The following is a 23,173-nucleotide window of genomic DNA, read 5'->3' as shown; positions in this document are numbered from 1 at the left end:
CGAGAAGATTGGTTTTTCACTTGAAGTGTGACGACGCGGATCGATTCGAAAGGGATTTCTCGAAAAGGTGTTACATGACGAGGAACGTATTAAACTATTAATGGATAAGCGAATCTCTGTTCTCGAGGAGACTCGAGTTTTCGTTATTTATGTACGATAAATCGATTTTTCTCCCTTCTTTTCTCCATTTCAACGCTGCTGCGCCCGAGAATCGCTACAGTCGGGAAATGTTCCTTCCAGATGGGAAAAAGGACGTTTCTTCAGGCGTTATTAAAACATTGGATATTGTACTCGCAAAGCTGCATCAGCTATTGTTTAAATCTGTCTTCTTATACAATTCGATGAAACTCTTGTTAAAACGCTGCTGCATATAATACTATTAAATAAATTATTTAATATTTACACGAAAAATTCACCCAACAGAAAATGTATACGGGGAGTTTCCCTAGCGCCGGACACTTAAAGTTTTCCTTAAATAAATCTCTGCACACGCGACTGAAACGCATGGAAAACTTATTTTTATTCCTTTTGTCTCCTCTAAGAGATGCGCAGAATAACAGCTCTGTAGCGTTTCAATTATCGCAGATACAAATAATGTCCGATATTAGGTGCCGTCCGGCGTTAAGGGAACTCCCCCTAGATGTATTTTAAAATTCAAAATCTATCAAACTGTGACAGAAAATTTAAAAACTATTCACATTTTGATAGTTTATTCGATTATTTGCTTACATTGTTAATTTCACAAATGCCTCAAATATTTACAATAATTTATTTCTTTTCACCCGTCTATTATTATTCTCCTAAAATCACGGCATTTCTTTGAAAATGTAGAAAATCATCAGTGGCATTGTAGAGGTAAACTTTTCCATAACTGTGATTTCAAGTACGTACACAGATTTTTCTCTTCGTTATATTTTCCCTGCTATTCTGTTTGTGACTGGCAAATTAGGGGATCCGTGTAGACGGTAATAGAGAGAAAGTTACGCTTGTTGCATGCCGGCGAGGCCGAATTTCAGAAAAATTCCACCGTCTCGGAGGTGTGCACCGTGCAACGACAGAGAATACGCGAGACGGAACACACAAAAGACGATTGCCCGGGGGCCTGACGTAACGAAGGGCGTTGTACTTACAGTAACGTATTGTTTTAGCGCACCGCACTAGCAGCTGCATTGTGCGCTAGTCGCTTTAATCATTCACAGTGTAAACAAGCTAACAGCCTCATTCAGATATCACGAGGTCGATAAGGCTACCCTCTTACCGACAAGTCAAAGTTAAAACAGTGTACTCGCGTTGACCGTTCGTGTAATTTTCGATTGGTTCACTATCAACGTAGCTTATTTTATCGATTATTAAGAAATTCTGGTATATCACTGGCAGCAGTTAGTTGGAAACAAGGGAGACGATTTATGAGAATAAAGTCAGAACTTACACTTGTAAAGAAATTAAATAAATGAAAAATTGACAAATTCAACACGATAGACACTCGGTCTTAGAACAAATATTGCGCAATGGACACTCGCAGTCTCGTTATCGGTTATCCTTAAAGTATCCTTAAGTCACGTTCTCACGCGACAGTAAATCGTGACTTTCTCTGCAATGACACGAAATTGGTTATCCTTAAGATACGTTTTCACGTGACAGTAAATCGTGATATTTCTTCTTACGACACGAGATGTCACAACGTTTGTCGTCCTGGCATTGAAAGTCGCATTGTCGCGACATTGGTTTTTGTGTTGCGACTCTAACGTCACGCAATCAAATCTCTCAAGTGTTATGCTCCACTAGAAATCTCATATCCCAAACAAAAAAAAAAAAAAAAAACAGAAAACCATTTCGTTAGCACGTCTTAGATCGATCATCAACGCGCCGTCAAGTACGGATGTCGCCCCTGTTTCACTATCTACTACTTGCCTGCTTCGTCCTTTGCGTTACCACTGAAAATCGCGGTCCCACTTACAGCATTATCTTTCATCAAGTAACTTTCCTATTCTCGCTACATCTTTACGAGAAGGCATACAAGAATGCAAAGAATTTCTCTCACATACGTGAGAATTTTACTTATGCAACATATATACAGATCCCGGCACGTTCCACGAATCGAAATCGCAAGCTTCCAAATCTGAAAGGCAACGCGTGCCGATGGAAACGATTTAACTAAAAATCTGACATAAAATTTCACGAAGATCCGTGGCAAACACGTATCCTCGATATTAATGCGTTCTTTAGGGAAGTGAAATGGTTGAAATCGAAACGAAGGAGAGAGCGTAGGAAGTGGAAAGGGAGACAGCAAGGCAATTCGTCCTTTGACGATCCGACACCGAAAAACGGAAACGCCGCATGTCGTGCACGTTTTCTCGTCACGGAAGCTGAATTTCAACGGGGTGGGGTATTTTCAGTTTACGAATTACCCCGAAAGTTGACTTCAGATCTTTTCACCCATTCTACCCTCGTGTACCGTCGCAGAATTTTACTTACAATTTCTATACCCCCGTCGCCGCTGCTAGCATTCCGGGATCGTACAGTGCATAAAAGCGGGCTCGTTGGAAAACGTTCACGTAGGAATGAGAAGGAAGGACGAACGCCCAAGGCTCCTGTGCAACGTTCGGTGTACATACGTTACGGCGTTTTATTTCGTCATTGTTTTCCCGGAACTTTTCGTCCGCTTCTGCGAGCACGGCGACCGTAAACTTACTATTTCCCTCGACGCAACCCCTTTCACCTACAGGCGACACATTCCTCGCTTCCTTTTCCTTCCTTTCCTTCACCTTCCACGTTTCCCCTCCCGCTCTAACTTCCTTTCTATCTTATTTCCACGCTACCGTTTTCTATCCCCCCCCCCGCCTTTTTTTTGATTTATTACACCTGGTCGTGTAATTTTTGTATCGCACCTTGAACGAAAAGTTTCGCCGGAAGTTTGCGCCGCATATTGTTGCGTGTTAAGGGAACGATGTATTCATGAGCGTGTGTTGCGACGTTTTTTCTTCTTCTTCTACTGTTTCTAATAACTAACGACGTTTCGGTAGTTCGTTTCTCAGACTTCGTTACTTTCCTGTCACGTTTTTACGACGCTCACGTGTTGGCACGCCTGCAGGCACGTGTATATGAAAAGAGCGTGTACACGGAGACACCGGTCCGTGATGTAATAAATTGCTTCCGCCGGTGTGGAACAGATGCACCGCAAAATAAGAGTTTGAACCTTACACCGTGTTTAAAGTTCAGCAACAAGCTGCACGGCACATTGCTGCTATACGTGTTTATGTACTTTCGAACATGTGTTCATCATAACGTGTACATAGCGCGGAATTTAATGTACTAACGGTGAAAAAGTGATCCGGAAGGTGAGTGGTGGAGGAATTGGCATTGAGGAAGTTTACAATGAATGTATACAAAATTAATTACGGTTCTAGTGCCAGATGAAGTCAAATTTAAAGGTATCCAAGATTCCTTGAAACGCATGCTCCATTTCTGAAAAAATTAATCACGGTTTTAATTCCCGACGAAGTCAAATTTAAAGGTATCCAATGTGCTTTGAAACGTATGCTCTATTCTTAAAAAAATTAATCACGGTTTTAATGCGCGATGAAATCAAATTTAGAGGTATTTAAAGATTCCTTGAAACGTATGCTCCATTCCTAAAAAAATAAATCACGATTTTAATTCACGATGGAATGAGATTTAAAGGTATCCGAAGGTTCCTCGAAACATATGCTCTGTTCCCCGGCTAACTTAAACGAAACGCTTTCACATCTTGCGAATTCATTCCCCGAAAATCATGCGTGTGCACTTTTATATCATGCTCGAGTTCAACGAAATTTAATAAAATTTCCAACTGTTCGCGTTATAAATTTATCGTCGTTTCGTGCAAGAATCGAATCCCCGCTGTTCCACGCTTTATCCGTCAATGCAGGAAAATTGGAGCTACGCGTCTCTCGCGAAATTACGAGATCCCCGGATTCTTCTCCCTGTTCAGGTGCACGCAGTTTCATTATTCAATTTATTGGACAGTTTAATAAGGACGGAAGTTCAGTTTGCACGGCGACGCTTTAGAAAGTACGGTGCAAACCCTCGTTGGGTTTTCCAAGGTGAATCTTGCGAGGAACGAGCACGGAAGGAAGAGGTGAGAGTGGAAAATTCAAATTGCGACACAAAGCTCCAAGCGTAATCAGGTTCGCGGTAATCCTCGCGCCTTCGAGGACTTCGGTACAATCGTAGAAGCCAATTATGTATCTGATACATCGCGTGTTTCTCTCGGTGCAGCTGCAACCTTACCGTGCATATACTATTTAGAGAAAGAAAAGGCGCTTCTAATGAATTTCTACCTGACGCATTTGTCAGCTCGTATCGTCTGTACAGGGTCAGTATTTGGGCCACACTTCGGCGATGAATGGAGGACAGAAAAATAATGAAAATAGTTCGTGTACACGTCTGACCTATTTCAGATTCCTGTGTTATGGCCATTTTTGCATTTCAATAACAACCCTTAATGACGAACTGAGCTGTACAGGGTGGCCTACTTATAACTAACGTCTACACTATTTCTGGTGCTATTGAAAGTAAGGCGAAATTATTCAAGTGACAAAATTACTAAAGTAAGACAAAATCATTAAAATTACTGAAGCGCAAATGATGTTTTCATGCGTTACAATTTGTAACGAATAAGTGTTGAAACCAGAAAAATGGCAGACATGCATTTGGTGGACATCGATTACAAACAAATTGTCATCCAAAGTCGTCCCCAAGACACTAACCCTTTCTTCATGCACTGTTTTGTAATTTCAACGCACACGAAGATTCTCCACAAAAGAAGACAAACAAGAAGAAGAGATTTAGTTTCCAAGAATCCCTCGTCCCAGTCTACTTTAACCGTCCCACGCCACCTACCACGTTTTCTATCATTTTCTCCCCAAAATCACCCTCAACACTGCCACCAGAAATGGTATTTCGCGACCCCCGTATCTCTCCGATCTCCGACTTTCCCCATCTCCAAATTGCCGCCAACGACGTCGCAGAGATTGCATACAGCACGTCGTCGCTGCTCGTATCCCTGGCGTGCAGTAATCACCTAACCTAACTTTCAGCAAGAAGGTGTTGCTCGATGGACGAAAACCGAAGCCGGAGGGTCAAAGATACGCCAGTAGCGTGAACGGGACGAGGAAAGACAAACGTTGAGGGCGCGGATGGCGAAGAAACAGGAAGTGGATGGCGTAGAGGACAGATATCAGGACGAAGAGGAAAGAAGAGAGAGAGAGCAGAGGGAAGAAAGTAGCGGTGGCTGGTCGAAGAATTCCTTCAGGATGAGACTCGTTAGTCCTTTCAGTCTGCAGACTCTGCTGTTGCCTTGGTCACACATCTTGCCTCGAAAACGAAACGAACCGCCTGGCGAGGAGCGTTCCCTTCCTTCCGTTCAAATTGCACCGCCAACCTCTTTGTCCACAACCTCTCGCTCCGAGCTATCGGAAAATTCTGACGACGCTGTATCAACACCTCTGTCTCGTAGACCTGCCAGACTATCTCGTTGATACTAATATCGGTTGCAGGCGATGTTCTTAAGTCTGCCTGTTCACTCCCTGTCTCTCCCTATCTATCTTTCGTTTCGAGATTCGAACCCGGTCGTTTACCCGGTACCGCGTTGCGTAAATTCGACGTTGCTCCGGGATACGCGGATACGGATTCCGGAGACGAAATTGAGGTTGTTCGACGCGGCGAGGGGAGTAACACGGGAAGACGAATTGAACGCTCCTTTGGAAGGGAAGCCTGATGTCTTTTGAGTCTTATGGTTGATGCGATAAATTGTATCCTTTGGCGTGAAAGTTGCGTAGAGTGGATGCTGAGAGGAGATCGTTTAGGAGTGTTCTTGAAGTGAGTTTAAGATATTCGATCAACTAAGCTGTAATGTGCAATTCATGGATAGGTGAAAATATTCGTGTAACTGATCTTCTTTTGCTGGAAAGTAGCGAGTGCCGTTGTGTAAGCTAAAGTATACAAACTAACCCTTTCGCACATTTTCTCACTTATATTATATTACGTTTGCAGTATTTTACAATTATTATTTTTCAAATATTTTATGGAAAAGTTAATCATCTTAATATCTTAGTATATTTGTGAATATACCTTAATCCTTATGTCAATAACCGGGTACCCGAGTACTCTTTCGCACTTAAAATATTTTATTTTCCCGGTGAAAGATATGAATATCCAGCCACCTCGACATTCGTCGCATTTCTCATCCGTGTTTGCTTCAAATTTCGAATTTTCTAATCAGAAAACTACTAAAATTGGACGACAAGGACATCGACACAATGGTTAATCAAATCACTCCGAATCAAACATACTCCCAACTTCATTACTCAACACAGAGAAAACGAACAGATCACCCACATCTGTGAAAATCCAAGAATGATGCTTCTCGAGTCTCGCAGGATCTTCCACGGTCACGCGAGAGAAGGCAAGTCACGCGAAAGTTGGCGCGAAAAGTCGTCCTGGTTCCCTTTAGGCTACCGATTCCCTATCCGACGACATATTCAATCAGGGTATCATCGAGTCTCGCAAGTTTTCGCGGCTCGTAGTTTGTATCCGGATGAGTTTCGGGGTTCTCAACAGGGTCGAAAGTTGTTCGCGATCCCACGGATGAGCACAGGCTGCCGGGGACACGTATCTTACGCGGGATCAGCGGAAACTACAAGAAGGGTGCAGGGGAACGATGGAAAGGGAGTCAGGAATGGTGATGGGGGATGGGTTTGCACGGGTAGAGATTTGATTTATATGTTAATCGCCAGTGCCGGCCGATGTCGGCAAGTGCGCAGCCTGTCGTGCTACTCTTTTACTCCGGTCGCCGTAACAATCCTCGAAATATGGCGTATAAGTAGACACCGTTGCTTGCTGGAGCGCATATTGGTGGGTATTGCGGGACATTTCACTCGGTACAGTTTGTGTTACCTGAAAAATATTGCCGCGGGACGTTAGATCCACTTTTTCCACATCTTGATGCAAATATTTATTTACTGACTTGGTCGTGTAAGTGACTTACTTCAGGAATTTATAGGTAGTGTGTGCTGCACGTAGGTTGACTGTACTGGGTGTCTCATTTGTAAGGAACATCTGAATTATTTCTTCTTATTCTATGTAAGAAAATGTTGCTAACAGGAGTTTACGTATGAGACGCTGAGAAGCTAAGATGTGTCACTCCATCGAATTAAATTTATGCAATTTTTTTTATTTATGAAGAGTTAAGCAAAATTGGAAGAATTTTAAGAAGTGGAGTTGATCATTTTGGCTTCTGAGTGGCACGTATATGGTTCGAAGGTGTGTATCTGAAGATGATCAACGAAAATCCTCTGAATTGTCAATTTTTGTGCTTTGATACTAAAATTGGACCAATATGAAAAAGTGGAGTTGGTCATTTTGGCTTCTGAGTGGCTCACATATGGTTCGAAGGTGTGTATCTGAAGATAATAAACGAAATGAAGATCATTTTTGGTGCTTTGATACTAAAATTGGAAGAATATCAAAAAGTGGAGTTGGTCATTTTGGTTTCTGAGTGGCTCACATATGGTTCGAAGGTGTGTATCTGAAGATGATCAACGAAAATCCTTTGAATTGTCATTTTTTGGCACGAAGATAAGTTCGTTTTATGGAAGAGATGGAAAGAGACAACAAATCCTGAAACCTTTGTAACACAACCAAGCTGAAAATTGCCGAGGTACTTCCACTTTCGACGCAAACGTTCGAAAGTATTCCCTTAAAGACCGAACAACCCTCGTCTTTTCGAAAACGTTTCCGGAAGGCGCGGCTCGTACCGTTCGATCGTAAGTCCAGCTTTTAACTCGTTCCTCCGGTGAAATAATTGCAGCAAGAATTTCTATTAGAGAGAAGTTTCCGTGCGAAATAAACGGGGTCACCGTCGTTGGAAAAAAAAGCGGGATAGCGTCTATTGAAAGTCGGCGCGCGGTCGAAAACTAATTAATTAGCAATGAGCCAGGCGATGTCGATGGAATCTCTGCTACTAAAACTGAGACCATCGTCTTCTGGGTGGAACCTCTCCGTGGATTAAAAGTTTCCATGGCTCTAAACGTCAGCGAGGAAATTAATCGTGCTTCTGGAAGGAATTCGTCGAACACGGTCGTTGAAAAATCTATCAATCCTTATCGATGACAGCTAATTTTTCTAATCTTCTCTCACATTTTATAACATCGTTGTAACAAGATAACGAAAAGTGAATTGTAATCCTCGTTGCAAGTGGAAATAAGAAAAAAGGAAGAAATCTTATCTGTTTGAAGCTGTCCTAATTACTACCGTCGATTTACAGATTATAGATCGTACCGATTTTTACCAGATAAGCTGGTATATATCGACGATCGATGCAGCGTATGGAATGGGGGCAATGGATTATCGCGATACATCGATGAGCGATCCCGATAAAGCGACGACAGAAAAATACGAATGAAATTAACGAGAGATTACTGACTTCTGTTGCGAAACGTGACACACACGTGCGACCTCGTATGACCGAGAGCTTGTTGCAAAAAGTAGAGGCAGCTTTTTGAAAATCGAGAGAAAGCCAGCACCGATGAAGATCTACGAGTTACGAGTGCTTTGTCCCAGCTGATGGATACTATTATGGTAATTAAATCCGTTGGACATTCCGCACGGTGGAAATGCAACGAACGCTAATCGCGTTCGGTGTTTCCGGTAGCTTTGAAAGATAAGATGAAAGGATAACGTAAAGATGTTAGCAAGATAGAAACGTGGATACGAAATTCGATTGAAGATTCGTAGATGAAAGCGCGTAACGAGGTTTAGCGAAGCTTTGATCTCTGTAGGAATGATAATTAAATACATGGAATGAGTGATTCCATAAAAAGAATATTTCTGGTTTTTATCGCGAATTATACGTGTCGAAATTGTATTTATAGAAAGCAGTATCGTCGGTGTGTAACGGTGTTCCTGACGAAACAGATTGCAGCGTTTGGTCGCCACGTATAGACCGGAAAAATGATTAATAAAATGCGTGACTAATTTCGATTGAACGCAACCGCGACAGGGATTTGTCGACGAAGTGAACAAAGCCCCGTGAGGCAGATTACACAATTGACTTTTAGAATTATTGCAAACTAATACCCCATGGCGTAATGCCCGTTACAGGATGTTTAACCGCGGGACAATCGCCGGTGATCCATATATTTGCTGACAAAATGTGTAAATCAACATGTGCAATTAGCCCTCAATTTCTAACGACCTGATCGCGAACGGGTAATCGGACCCGGTCCGCTAATAACGCGAACTGGTGAACAACGACGATGTAAATTGCGAATTTAGACAAATTCCGTCGATATTGCGAGAATTTTTTTCCGCCAGTTAAAAAAGTCCAGTTACACACGCGTGGCAAATTCTCTTTGAAAATGTGTATCGAATAAAGTGGAATTTTATAATCAATGCAATATTTACGCCGAAAAAATGAAATTGTGCTATTTAAATTTCTCAGATTAGAAATCATATTTTAAATAAATTTCTACTACATTTGTTCTTCTTTTAATGGATATTGTATACAAAAGTGAGTTCCATTCTTCGTCGTCGTTGAGAAAAATTCAACGTCACAAAGGGAAGAAATTAAGATCCAGGCTCTATTGCAATCAAGTTAAAAATGATCTGTGCATTCTAAATAAATTTCCACTCCATTCCTTCTCCTTTTAATGAATATCTAATACAAAAGTGAGTTCCATTCTTCGTCGTCATTGAGAAAAATTCAACATCACAAAGTGAGGAGATTGTTAAAAGATCGAGGCTCTATTGCGATCAAGTTAGATATGATCTCTACGTTCTAGACAAATTTCCACTACATTTGTCCTTCTCACAAGTACCTCACACAAAAGTAAATTCCATTGTTCGTCGTCGTTAAGAAAAAAATGGAGCGTCACAAAGGGAAGAAGATTGGCGCAATCTGTCGTTAGAGGTTGTCGGAAGATCGGTGCTCTATTGTAATCAGGGGAGCTTCTCAGTCATCGAAAATTCCTTATCGAGCGAAGTGCAACCGCTCATTCAAAATCCTATTTTTCCCTGTGTACTACGACGTGATTTTTATCTAGCGATGTCATCGCAATCGCGCCTGCGAAAAGGCACGGGGTTATTCTTCTCTTATGTAGCCCCGTCCCGTACCCCCTCCACCCCTCTTTCCATCCCTGTAACTACGATATTACGAATGGTTGCACCACATGCCGCTTGTGCGAAGCTAGGTGCATTGTCGTCAGATAAGGATTTTTCGCTGAATCAGAGCAGCAAGTTTCCCGTATAAAAGCCGTTCCGTACGCGCAATCTTGATATTGCTTTAAGATGCTACGAAGTATCGTACTCTGTGCTCTCATTGTCGGATGCTTCGGTGAGTACGAGCAAAAATGGATTCCCCTAATTCTCTTATACGACCGTCGTGTATTCTAACTTGCGTATAAATAATTTCATTTCCGGCTTTCACGATCCTACTCGCAGCTACAGTTTTCTACCATTTCCTGCCGGACGAAACGGTGTATATATGTGTATACTGAAAAATTCAATCGAAAGTGTAATTTATCGTAGATTTCTCGGGATCGTTGATTTTTGAGAGAAACTCCAAAGTGGTGTGAAAAAAAAATAATGCTTTAATTAATCGTCGTTTGAATGTTACGTTACAGGCTACGCGCCGGACGTCCCGAACCTGTTCCCGGACTCTCAGATCGTCGGAGGAAACGAAGTCAATATAAATCAGCATCCGTATCAACTGAGTCTGCAAACTACCTCGCACATTTGCGGTGCCTCGATCATCAGTCCTAGATGGGCCATCACTGCAGGTCACTGTGCCGGGTAATAACGCATGTATGTTAGGTTAACGGTAATTCGTGCGATGAGCAGCCGCGAACAAGCGATTAAAGCTTCACTTTCGCTTTATTTAACCAATATTGATTTAATCTACTAATAAAATGCTAGAATAAATAAATTAAAGTTACTCCCAGAGTATTTTCGTTAACTCTGATTCATCTTCGTTAGCCTGTTAACTCAAACAGAAATTCAGATTCTCTAGTTTGTAATTAAAAATGAATAAAAACTGCGATAAATCACTTTCTTTCAACTTCGATACAGGAGTAAATGAATAAACGTAATTTAAATTCAAAATTACTCTTAAAATTTAAAAATAATAATAATTAAAATTGAATTAAAATTTAAGACTCGCCAGCTAACAGGTTCAACCTACGACGAAAAGAGATTACACATAAGAAGTCTACGTTCGATTTCCTGTTTCAAAGTTTCGTTCTACGTGTACCTATTATCTTGACCATTTTCGAAATTACTCTCGCTTTTCCCTTGGGAATAATTGAATCACAGGTTACGATGAGATAAAGTAACACGACACCGTCATACGGCTGATCCGGGAATTTTCACGCATCGGAACGTTCACCGGGCTCGTCGTGATAATAGTTGTGAAAGCCATCGTGATATTAAATCGGCTTTGCGGCTCGCATTCCAACCCGATTGCCGGCCATTATGCAATAATAATAAGGCCTTCAAATACCGTGTGCATATTTTGGAAAACAAAGAGTCTGCGTTCCGCCGATGCGGAACCTGCATGCATAGTTGTGTACAGAGGATACCTATTTGGAATCGTTGGCATTTTGATGTTTCGTTGATTACAGATACGCTGCCAGCCAGTACACTCTACGAGCTGGCAACAGCAATAAAGACTTGGGCGTTCCTTATAAGGTGAAGAATGTCATTCGACATCCTAACTACAACGCTCGAACTGTGGACTACGATGTCGCGCTTCTCGAGGTAAGTCGAAAGACGTGTCTCCGTGATTTTACGGATTTATGTAAATAGCGTTAGGTATCGCGGAAAATTTGGACAGAATTTTAGGTAGCCAAGTAAACTTCGTACTTTGAACATAATTTTAATTAGGAATCTTGAGATAGAAATTTCATTGTTTGAAGAAATAATTTGTTCTTTGTTAATGTTGGAAAATTCCATTTTGTTAAAAAGTTTCTTTTTAAGATCGAAATTTTGATTTGCAAAGTGTACGATACTTGACTCGTGAACGAGGCTGGTTTCAGCTCGAACTCGGTTAGTATCGTTGCGCTCCCGATGTGTTAATCCCGGAAGGGCGAAATTCTAATAGTTGGTGTGCTGATGGTGAATAAGATTGAACTGGTGAGAATATTTTTGAACTCTGTTTATTTGTGGTGGTGCGTGGGTATATATTAGGTCGGTGTATGTTGTGATTGGTTGGACGTTGAAGGTGGTGGAAAAGAAGGTCTCGAAAAATGCGGAGGTATGATTGGATATTAGGAAACTAGTGGAAGGAGAACGTGAGGGTGAAGGTGGTGAGCAAAAGTTGAAATAATTTGGGGAAAACCCGGAAAGGGGAAAGGGATAGGAAACATGACCAGGGTGCGACTTGAACTGTTTTATGATAGGGAAGGAATTTGTTAGGTGCTAGGAAGACGGCTGGAAAAGACTGTTTATTAATTTATGACATGTCACTGGCCGGTGGGCTGCGCGACCGGGCACAAAGTTTGCAAAATATTTGAGAACAATTGTTTTTGATATACTACCTTCTAGCGTCGCTGTTTCAGCGACATTTTTCCCTTTTTAGTAAGAGAAATATTCATTAAGTGTCGAAAATATGTACTCATTTTTGAAATACTGTAAAAAGATGATGAAAAAATAGTCTTTAACAGATTGAAGCACTGTCTATTGAAAGTTAGTAGAAATTTTCTGGGCAATCTAATATAAAGAATGTTCCGAAGGAAATTAGAATAAATTTTATCAAATTCTCTTTTAGATCGACGGTACATTCCAGTTCAACAGCAACGTGCAACCTGTGAAATTGACAAGTGTAGAACCATCGTCTGGTACGATGCTGGATGTGACTGGTTGGGGCGCGCTCAAGGTAAATCAGTTAATCAGTGATTCGTAGAAAATGATCTTTTTATATTGAAATTAAATTTCCTTAATAATTAGGCTTAACATCGATAAATGACAAAAATTCTTAAGAGTGATAAACAATTTATTTCAGAAGCCTAAAGCTTAAAAATAATTTTTTAATGCAACGGTATAAAAAATATTATTGTAATTTCGTTAATTTTCTCCATTTTTTACAAATTTGGCAAATGAGCGGCTCAAATATCGGGAACCCGAGATCCCTACTGAAGAATCCCGGGATTTCCGTGACTAACTTTTTGAATACGACCATAGTACACATTCTAAGCGAATCCTGGAACGTGATATGGGTTTTCAAAACTCTCTAGATACTTTCAGGAACCCGACTCGATCCCAAGAAAAATTCTCCCCCGGAAATTTTCCAATTCTCACACACCTCCAGTTGAAATACATTCTTGCAATCAATCACAATCAATTTTACGCACCTCTACAATATTCCATTATTGTTCACGTTTCTAAAATATTCCCAAATTTCATCGCAGGAGGGTGGAACTGCTTCACCGAAACTCATGAAAGTATCCATACCAGTAATAGCCAGGAAACGGTGCTCTGCTATCTATCAAAAACTGAACACGATCACCGACAGGATGATATGCGCTGGTTACAGCGAAGGTGGAAAGGATTCTTGTCAAGGTGATTCTGGTGGTCCTCTGACATCCAAAGGCGTCCTCTACGGCGTCGTGTCCTGGGGCTACGGATGTGCTCATCCAACTTACCCTGGTGTTTACACGAACGTAGCTAATCTGCGATCCTGGATCAGGAGCATTAGCGGAGTTTAAATGACGGAATATTAACGTAGTTTTCAGGTATTCGCGACCCGGTACGTTGGAATTTATACTCTTCGAAGCTTTCAGGTGTAATTTGTGTCCAGTAGGATATGTTTCCCATCGTTTCGTCGACACTGCTTCGTCGTAGGGTCCGAGGACGTGCACTGACAATAACCATATTCGGTGCATCGAAGCTCGCGATCCTTTTGGACACAGTTTACACCTGAAAGCCTTAATTACGGTATAAACTGTGCAATTAATCTGATTGTAATATTTGAAAATTGTTTCATTCCCTGTACAAATTTGAGAATACTTAATGTGTTTAAATATAAGCAGCTATGAAAAATGTAATCAGTGGTTTAATTACGAAAACGAGAGTTTCACCGGTGTTATTTATCACGAAGTATTACTTCGAATGCTTTCAGTTCTCCTTTTCTGCGATATTCCCGCGTCGCGTCGGTTCGATCCTCCGGGGTAACGCGAAAAGGGAAGAGCAACGGTCCCGCCTTCCATCATCCTTTCTATTTCTTTATGCACTATCTCGTAATTACAGGACAGGTAGAAAGCAATTGTCTCACAAAGAGCGAACGCGATATTGACGTTCGACGACAGATTGACGGATGGAATAGTTTGTTTAACCGCGAAATGCTTTTTACGTCTGGGGGCTACCTTTGATCCCCGGCAGCACCGCAAACTTTCTCCGATAGTTTATCCAGTCGGACAGTTCGATCAAGATTGCCGTTACCGTGAAGCTACCGCCGTTCGAAGCTCTTTGAAATGTCGTTCTCTGTTGCCTCGAGAAAGCATTAATCCCTCTTAATTCCGATTAATATCTCTCGGTGAATTGAAATAACGTAGAAAAATCATGTTTCACGGGGTAATATCGTTTTAATATCGTTTTAAACGAATGCCTGGAAAACTTTAGCAAAAGATATAGAAGAAATGGAAAAAATTTTTGCGAGCAATGAAACACTCGAAAACGCAGAAATTACTCGCACACACACGATGTGCATATATACAAGAAATACGTTTTATCAAGTAAGTACTCTCGATCGATTAGTTGCAAATTGCTCCAAATTGGATATGTGACTAATCTTGACACGATTGTTCCATTATCTCAGTCTCGATACGATATCGCTAATCACGATCTCACTCGAACATGATGAAATTTCGTTCTTTTCTCTTCCCCCCTTCAATGCCAGAGCTAAATGCTCTTTTCTCTGACTGTGTTTTTATCGAGGCACGCACGAAATGGGTTCCCGGTATCCTTTGAAGTTCACGCGACAACGCAACTTCGACACCGGCTAACGATCGATAACGACGTTTATCGTCGAAATATTTCGTCCCACGAGGGCATCGACAACTCTTGATTTAGGTCTAACTACGATAATTGTACCAGACGTTCGTTGCTCTTCGTCGATCGACGTTCAAATGTCTACGAAGATTTTCTTCTTGCTCTTCTTCGTCCTCTTCGAGGATGGTAAGTTGGACGTTATTGCGAGGAGATCTTGTTGAATTCGTGAATTCATTTGTTCGAGTGATATTCTGTTCTCTGTGTAGTTCTCGCGTTCGAGAATTTGAAGTATGTGAACATCACGGAATACCCTTATCATGTAAGTTGAAATACTGTAATGAGTTCGTGGTGGAAGAGAGAAATATTTTAGTGAAAATGCAAGGAAATTCTATATCGACGACATGAGTTAAAAGAAAGGAAAAATTTGTCGAATGAGAAGGCACTTTTGTTTTTGTTTTCTTTATCAAATTTTGAGCATCGTTGGAAATACTGATCTGAGCATCTAATATCTTAAATATACCACTTCTTCGTAATTTATCTCGATATATTTCACGGAGAAAAAATAATTTTGTATAAACTTTATCATTGTCACGTGAAAATTCGTCTCTCAAAAATAAGCGTGTCGACGAAATCCATCAATTACATGCGAAATATTTCATATTTTCGCTTAATATAGGTGTAACAAATTTTCCCAGGCAAATATTTGACCTTTCCTTTAGTCAAGAATGAAACGTGAAAGCAAAAATGAATCGTTATGATAAATTAACGAAAGTATAAATTAAACAGGTGTCTGTTGAGAAATACGGAAGACACGTTTGTAGCGGAGCACTGGTGCACGAATCGTGGGTGATAACCGCGGCGTACTGCGTTTTTCGGTGAGTATTACACGAATCACGTGGGACGAGATAAAAAATAACAGAAGATAATTTCTTCTAGTACGGATTTATCAATGGTAACGGTAAGAGTACGCTCGTCTTTGCTCGATTCTGGCGGGGAACAGTTGCAGGTGGGCAACATAGTTGTGCACGAGGATTACGATAAATTCGTACTGATCAACGACATCGCTCTAATCAAGGTACGGTGAAAAATACACATTTTTATCACTTTCTGCGAGATTTTTGTCACCGACGAGCAATTAGAGTGTACCAACGATACCGACGAATTAACAATTTGTATATTTCCATGAATATACGAACAATTTAATAAATGTCTTTCGATGATGTATCACTGAAAAGTTGGACACGACGTGTGACAATTTATTGTAACGTGTGAAACGAGTTTACTACACAAATTTTTTAACTCTATTTTTGTATTATTATCGTGGACGAATTTTATCGGGAGAAAATATTCCGATTGTGAAATATAATTGTTTCGTGACACAGTTGAAAACTCCTGTACAATTCGGGGAGAAATTGTTGCCGATAGGAATCCCGGAAAGGAAAGACTATAAGCTCGATGATGGAGCGAGATGTTTCGTGACAGGGTGGAGGCACACGATGGTAAGTGCTGTTTGCTATATTATTAATAAAATAAAAGCTCTGTCGTGTTATGTGAAATGTGACAGGAGCTGGGTACACCGTTTGACAATTATTCAGCTATAATTCTACCTTTATCAATTTCCACGGATCGTGTAACCGCTTCTTACACGAAATAAACGGAGATAAATTTATAAAATTATATCTACCGATAATACGGTGAAATACGATCGAAACGTGCTGTGTTTTCAACATTGTATCACGATGCGAAATCGTTGCAAACGGTCATTCGTTTTATGCCCGGCGCTGATTATCTTTCCGTGTCATCGTTGCGATCATTAAAACGCAAGCTCGTTCGCTAAATATTCACTTTCATTCCGATATCTGATTCAATTTCAGCCCTGATACGATACCTAGATATCGAATCCTCAAAAATACGGGAAAAACACAACAGCGACAAAATCGTACACCCTTTATTATAATGATAATTTTCAAATGATGAGTAGAAAAAGTGGAAAAATGATGAAAAAAAAAAATGAGACGGAGCAAAGAAAATAACTAACAACGTGGGCTGCGATTTTGTTAATAATCCTACGTTGACATTCTGAAAAACAGTGGAACAATACATGTTTAGAAATTCTTAAGTCGAAACGTCCAAACTAAAATAGCAAATATTATATTTTCCTGAATGGAGCAATAGGTTTCTTCATGGTACAATAACGGGGAATAAGACGAATAGAATGATCTCCTATGCACAGATATTCTTTTTCTAATTATCGAATTAGAAGATCAATTGTTCATTATCTCCAATCAATCACAGAGTTTCCCGAAAATCCCTAAATCCACTGGATCTCCTTTCAAGTATTCCTTCAAAGAGCTTAACACTGAAAAGACCAACCGGGTCAAGAATGACCCATTAGCAACTTTCCAAAAAAAGCGAATATTCGATTCTGCTAAATATCTACTATCGGTTGCAACTTTCGCACTTTCTTTTCTGCACGTGTACTTCTATCCGCACCTTTACTCCCGTTTCAATCACATAAAAATTCACTCTCGGAAACTCGCCAATGGGTCATTTTTGACCCGGCCTCTTGGTACTTCTTTCACCTCGGCACTTTCTCGCTCCAACAATGAATACATCCCGATCTACGCACACCAACGTCCTAAAACGTCTCGTTCAAACCATCCTGAACACACCACTCACCCCGAAATCTCGATTCACCCATTCATCGAGCGGCGACGATTTTCAGGCTGGCCCGGTGGAACCACAACTCACGGTGACAGTCGTACCGTTGGTGAATCAGACTACCTGCAAGTCGGTGATGCCTTGCTACGAACCGGTGCTCCAGAGTATGCTTTGCGCCGGTGACATGATCCAGGGGGTGGAGACGTGTCAGGTAAGATGAAGACGAGAGAAACGTGGCCTGGAACCAGGTTCGTTGGATGGAAACGAGAGGAGGAAGCGACGAGGTAGAGAGAGAAGTCTGTGTGCATTCGTGAGCCGCGACAAGCCTGCGACACTTAAGCATCTTGAAGCGTCTGCTAAGGAGATCCCTTGACCTCGTCGCGAACGACGCCACTCGACGTCTGGCGTCTGTGTATATTCGCTTCTCAGAGATTCTCTCTTTCTCTCTCTCTCTCTTTCTCTCTGTGTATTTGGATATGCGTGTGTGTGTGTGTGTGTGTGTGTGTGTGTACGTGTTGCTTGGGCGGCTCGCTGGTGTCAGGAGCAACCGTTTCCCGGAACAATACAGGACTCGAGCTACCAAAAACGCGTTCGCCGTGCACGTGGCACGTAAATGAGGGGTTCCGCGGGTTTGAAGGTTTGGCAGGTTCGACGATTAGGAAGACGGATGACTCTGTTCGATGGCCGATGTTTGCTCTGCTACTGGAGGGATTGAATGGGGCGATCGAGTGTTTAGGTACGGATGATCGAATAGGTGTTCGGGAGAAGTGGGCTAATTGTTCGATGAAAGGGACGGAATTTTGACGGGCCTCTGCTATTTCTGTGTGGGCTCCTTGGTGAAATGGAAAACGGATTCTATAGGATCCGTGGTACATTTACGAAGGTTTTGAAGTTCATATGTCGTTAAAATGTAAATTATGATACGTCGACTTTATTTCCCCTTTTCAGGTATTTTTGGGGAATTTTAGGTAAAAATGAACGTCACTTTCTGCGGCATTCTTCGTTTCGTACATGCTCGTACAGGAATTGTCGTAGAAACGCAATTGGAATTTTAGAAACGAGGTTTAATACAGTCGCCGTGATAAAGCCTCGATCGTTCGCCAATTTTCCACTGTTCTCGTAAACATTTTTTACGTTTATTAACACTGCTACCGGTTCATAGACGTTATTCAATTGCGTGATTACGTTTCGAACGCGAGAATTCGTCTTTGTCTACGACTCGTAACAACGCGAGTTCCCGTTGATAATGGAGAACGTGGAAATTTCAGCTCGTGGGAAAGTATGATACGAATAAATTGCGGGGCTCGTTAACGCGATTCTGATTACCTTTTGCGCGCACCGCCCGCTTACACTTTACCGTACAATTAAGCGACAATTCGGCGTTTCTCGTATACGCGGCCGCGGCTAATTTAGGCGTCGACTGAATCAAATCGACGGACAATGTGACGCATTTGATTCAATTACGGAATTTCGACGAGGCTTCGACCGAATGCAAAGATAACGTCCAGTGATAAGCCAGAGAATGGCGTTCGAAACATTTGTGTATAGAGAGAATTCGAAGAGGCTGGATAAGCTGAACGATAGAGGCTGATAATTTATGTGATCGGTAATTAGCGGCTGGTAAGCTGAATGCTTTCGATGGACAACTGTTGGGTAGATATATGTTTCTTGAATTGTAAAATTCTTACTAATTTATAATTTAACCCTCTGTGACCCGATTTTACTTCGTAGATTTCACTTTTTCATGTTTTTGATAAATTATAAAATATTTAGTATAATGCAATAGTATAGCAATAAGCAAGTAAAATGAGATTTATGAAATATAGATAAATGAATACGTCATTTTTAAGTCACATGACGTTACAGAGAGATACAAGGGTTGTTTTTAATAAGAATATAGGGGGAGTTCCCTTTAAGGTTTTTCTTACATAAATCTCTCTACCTGTGCACACGCGACTGAAACGCGTGGTAAACTTATTTTTATTCCTTTTGTCTCCTCTAGGAGAGACGCAGAATAACGGCTCGGTAGCGTTTCAATTAATGCAGATATAACTAAAGGGAACTCCCCCTACTGTCATAAACGTCGTTTGTCGATTGAAACGAGGAACAAATTATTAACTATTAATTGCAACCCAAGAAGAGTATTATCTGAGTGTATTAAAGTCATAGTGGTGTAAGTGACATTTCCAAAAATTTGGACCTAACTGCTAAAATGTAACTCACACAAGTGAAACTGTTAAAAAGACAAATGAAGTAAGTTACAATTGGGACAAGCTTCCTAGTAACATTGAATACGATACAGTACCAAATTTGATGCTGTGAAATTTATTTGACCATTTCTATTAACATTCTCAGTTTCTCAAAATAAGAAAATTGTGAAAATTGTCTTACACCGCAACAAATTTAACCTCCTCGTCTAAAACTTCGTACAAGACAAGATCTTTAACCCTTTCGCGACTAGCGCCGGTTATATCCGGCATCCGCTAAATGCTTCACACGGGCTAGCGCCGGTTATATCCGCCATCCACTAAGCGCGTCGCATTGGCTCGCGCCTCAACAACTCAAAGTGAAGATTTATTTTAACACATTGAGCGCCGGCCCCGTGAAAACTCGGGATTCTTAATCTATCGCTTGAGCGCCGGCCCCGCGATGATGTGGAATTTTTTTTGCTGGTATGATCAGAAACAAGCGAATGAGGCCGGCGTTTGGGCTTTAACTGGCCGATACGTTGCCGGCGCTCAGGCTTTAAATGTCTCTTATGTCGCCGGCGCTCAATGTGTTAAAATACAGAACAAGGCCTCAACGACATTCCCTTTATCCGATACACCCTTAAGTCCTCTGCTGTTCCATCGAAATCCTCTGAGATTTGAAAAAACGCGAGACACTCTTAATGCGTACGGTGTGCACTAATGGCACGACGACCCGTTAGTGGCGTACCGATGGCTAGTTCCGCGAAAGGGTTAAACGAACGAATTTCGTGTTCGATCTTCCATTCCACCCGCGACTCGCCGAATATAAACAATTAATCACAGATTCATTTAACGAAATCAATGCCAATATTTGCCATCAGAGTCCCGTATCTGAGAGGGGAGTACGTGGGCGCTAACGGTTCGCCGTTGAAGAGGCACAAAAGATGCGGCGCGTTATAAGCAACGTTTGAATACAGCCGGGTGAATAGAAACTGAACATTATTCACCGGGCATAATAGAAAATTGTCATAAAGCGCGGAGATTCCTACACGCTCCATCGTTATAATAATAACAATAAAATTCGCCGGGACCGTACAAAGAGCGATATCTTTCGGTCGGTTTTCCACCGCCAATGGATTCCAATTTTTTCCCGATCTTCCTTCCTCCCCCCCCAACCCTCTTTCTCCTTCTCCATTTCCTCCACTGAAATTCCCCTCTCGCCGCGTCGATATTCCTCCGTTGAAAATACAATCCCGCGAAGGTTATATAACGCGGTGCCGCCTTTTGAAAACAGATAAACGCGGCGGCGATTCGAACATTCGATCTCTGAATGGGGCGGTTAGGTAGCGCGTTTTAAACGGAGCAAAACTAATTGGAATTTTCGGGGCCGTTCTTTAACGACTATTCCACGCCGTTCGTTGTCCGGGGTAATTGTCGAGTGTCGTGTAGATCACGCTGGATTTTTCTCCCCTCGAACTTGAAACAATTCCGCTCTCGGAGAGGAATTTTCGCCTGCGGTTGTTCGTCGCACGTTTTCGAAAAGATAGAACAGAGCTCGTTTCATTTCCTTTCCTTCGAAAAATCTCTACTTTTCTGTGTGAACAGAGATTTCTCCACTCTCGTTTATCATTTTTAGGTATCGAGCGATCGTTGTCGAAATTGGGTTATCTTTCGGAATTTGTGTTTTACCTGTGTAACTTCGTTATCGTGACCCTTTCTGTTCGAAGGAAGAGAACTTCTGTGTGTAAAGATTGATCTGTGTATACAAGGTGTTTCGAAACATGTGGGCGTAATTTCAGGGATGGATTCAGTACGTTAAGATAAGAAAAAGATTCGTCTAAACGTATACCCGATATGACGTTGTATCCGAATTATAGCCCCTTTTTGTACGATACCTGTTATTTAATCATTTTCACAGAAATTGTTCCAAGTGGAAGACCAGTGTTTGCCATGTCAGCATTTGTGCAATCTGCCATTATCAATGTGAATTATCACTGAAATTGTTAAGAAATGTATTAGACGATCACGTCAAATTTCCATACGTGCTGTTACCATTAAGAACATGTACCAAATTGTTCGAAACAAATTACAAAATGCGTTCACACAGCTGACCAGAAGCTCGTGCACGAGATAAACAATTAAAAGAAGTAGTTAATAGAGCCATAAGAATTACCGGAGGACATAAACGGCTGTAATTAGGGAACAATTATACCTATACGAACATTTTTCCTTATTTTAGCCTACTGAATCCATCTCTGAAGTTACTAAAAGTTAACAAAAAAATTCGGTAACTAAAGATAGCTCACTTCGAACAGCGAGAGTATCTTCATTAAATGATGAGAAGAGGAAGAGGAAGTTGACGGTCGAAGAGGAACAGACATCTCGTACATAATAATTAGCTTCTGTAACTGTATGTACAGACGAATTTCTGTACGTTCTGTAGTTCTGTATTTCAGACGGGCATTAGCGAATCTGTGCGAGAGAAAGAGAGAGAGAGAGAGAGGGAGAGTATAGCTACAAGTAATCACTGAAACTGTCAACCCTCGTCTGCTTCCAGGGTGATCCAGGTGCTCCGCTGATGGAAGGCCAGACGCTGATTGGCGTTCTATCCTATGGATTAGGGTGTAAAACTATGATACATCCGGGCATATACACTCGTGTCAGCAGTTACCTAGCATGGATCTGGGCGAATTCCGGTATCCACTATGCATGAGACGATATTCGGCAAAATTACAAGGTCAACATTACTAACCTTCCGAACCGACAATATCGCCGTCACGCTAAAAGTCTCTCTCCTTATGCAGAAAGGGGAGAACCAAAGGTTGGGCGAAGCTGATGTTTCCTCCTCGTTCCTACTATCTTCCGCGGTAATATCAAAGCGCTGTAACTTTACAAATTTGTCGATCATCGTACAAAAGGTTTTATGGAAATACAACGAACCGAGCATGTATGCACCTTACATTTTCTCCTTTGTTCATAAACAATTTTCCTATCAGTAAATTGCAACCGCGTGCATTCTTATTCCTCCGTGGTATTCTACTTCCACTTGCTACGTATATGTCGAGCAACAGAGAATAAATTTCGAAAAATTTCCGCGTCGTTTATCCTTTGTCCCTTTGAATTCAAATGAAAACGCCGTCGTATAAAAGCTGATAACTTCGTTCCAAGTTCAATCCCGCCAGGGGAAGTTGGATTTTCTTTTTCCTTTTTATTCTCTCGTGAAAAAGCGATACATAAATCCAGCGACAATTGTTCCGCGGAGGGATCGTGAATTAAAGGAACGAAAGATCGTGGATCATTGA

General features: G+C 41.3%; 1 protein-coding gene across 1 annotated transcript; it reads left to right on the top strand.

The window, feature by feature from the left end:
• The first annotated feature begins 10,286 nt into the window (after nt 1-10,286).
• Nucleotides 10,287-22,584, top strand: LOC108578725. Its single transcript, XM_017942102.1, has 12 exons — nt 10,287-10,372; nt 10,662-10,830; nt 11,658-11,803; nt 12,816-12,910; nt 13,443-13,722; nt 15,103-15,207; nt 15,288-15,340; nt 15,808-15,896; nt 15,958-16,096; nt 16,404-16,520; nt 17,747-17,893; nt 22,429-22,584. Exons 1-12 carry the CDS (start codon nt 10,327-10,329, stop codon nt 22,582-22,584), a joined length of 1,542 nt encoding a protein of 513 aa, XP_017797591.1. The 5' UTR covers nt 10,287-10,326.
• Nucleotides 22,585-23,173: the final 589 nt, after the last annotated feature.

Source organism: Habropoda laboriosa, unplaced genomic scaffold (genome assembly GCF_001263275.1).
Source record: "Habropoda laboriosa isolate 0110345459 unplaced genomic scaffold, ASM126327v1 scaffold28, whole genome shotgun sequence".
Classification (NCBI taxonomy): Eukaryota; Metazoa; Arthropoda; class Insecta; order Hymenoptera; family Apidae; genus Habropoda; species Habropoda laboriosa.
This window is presented reverse-complemented; position numbering and strand designations above follow the sequence as displayed.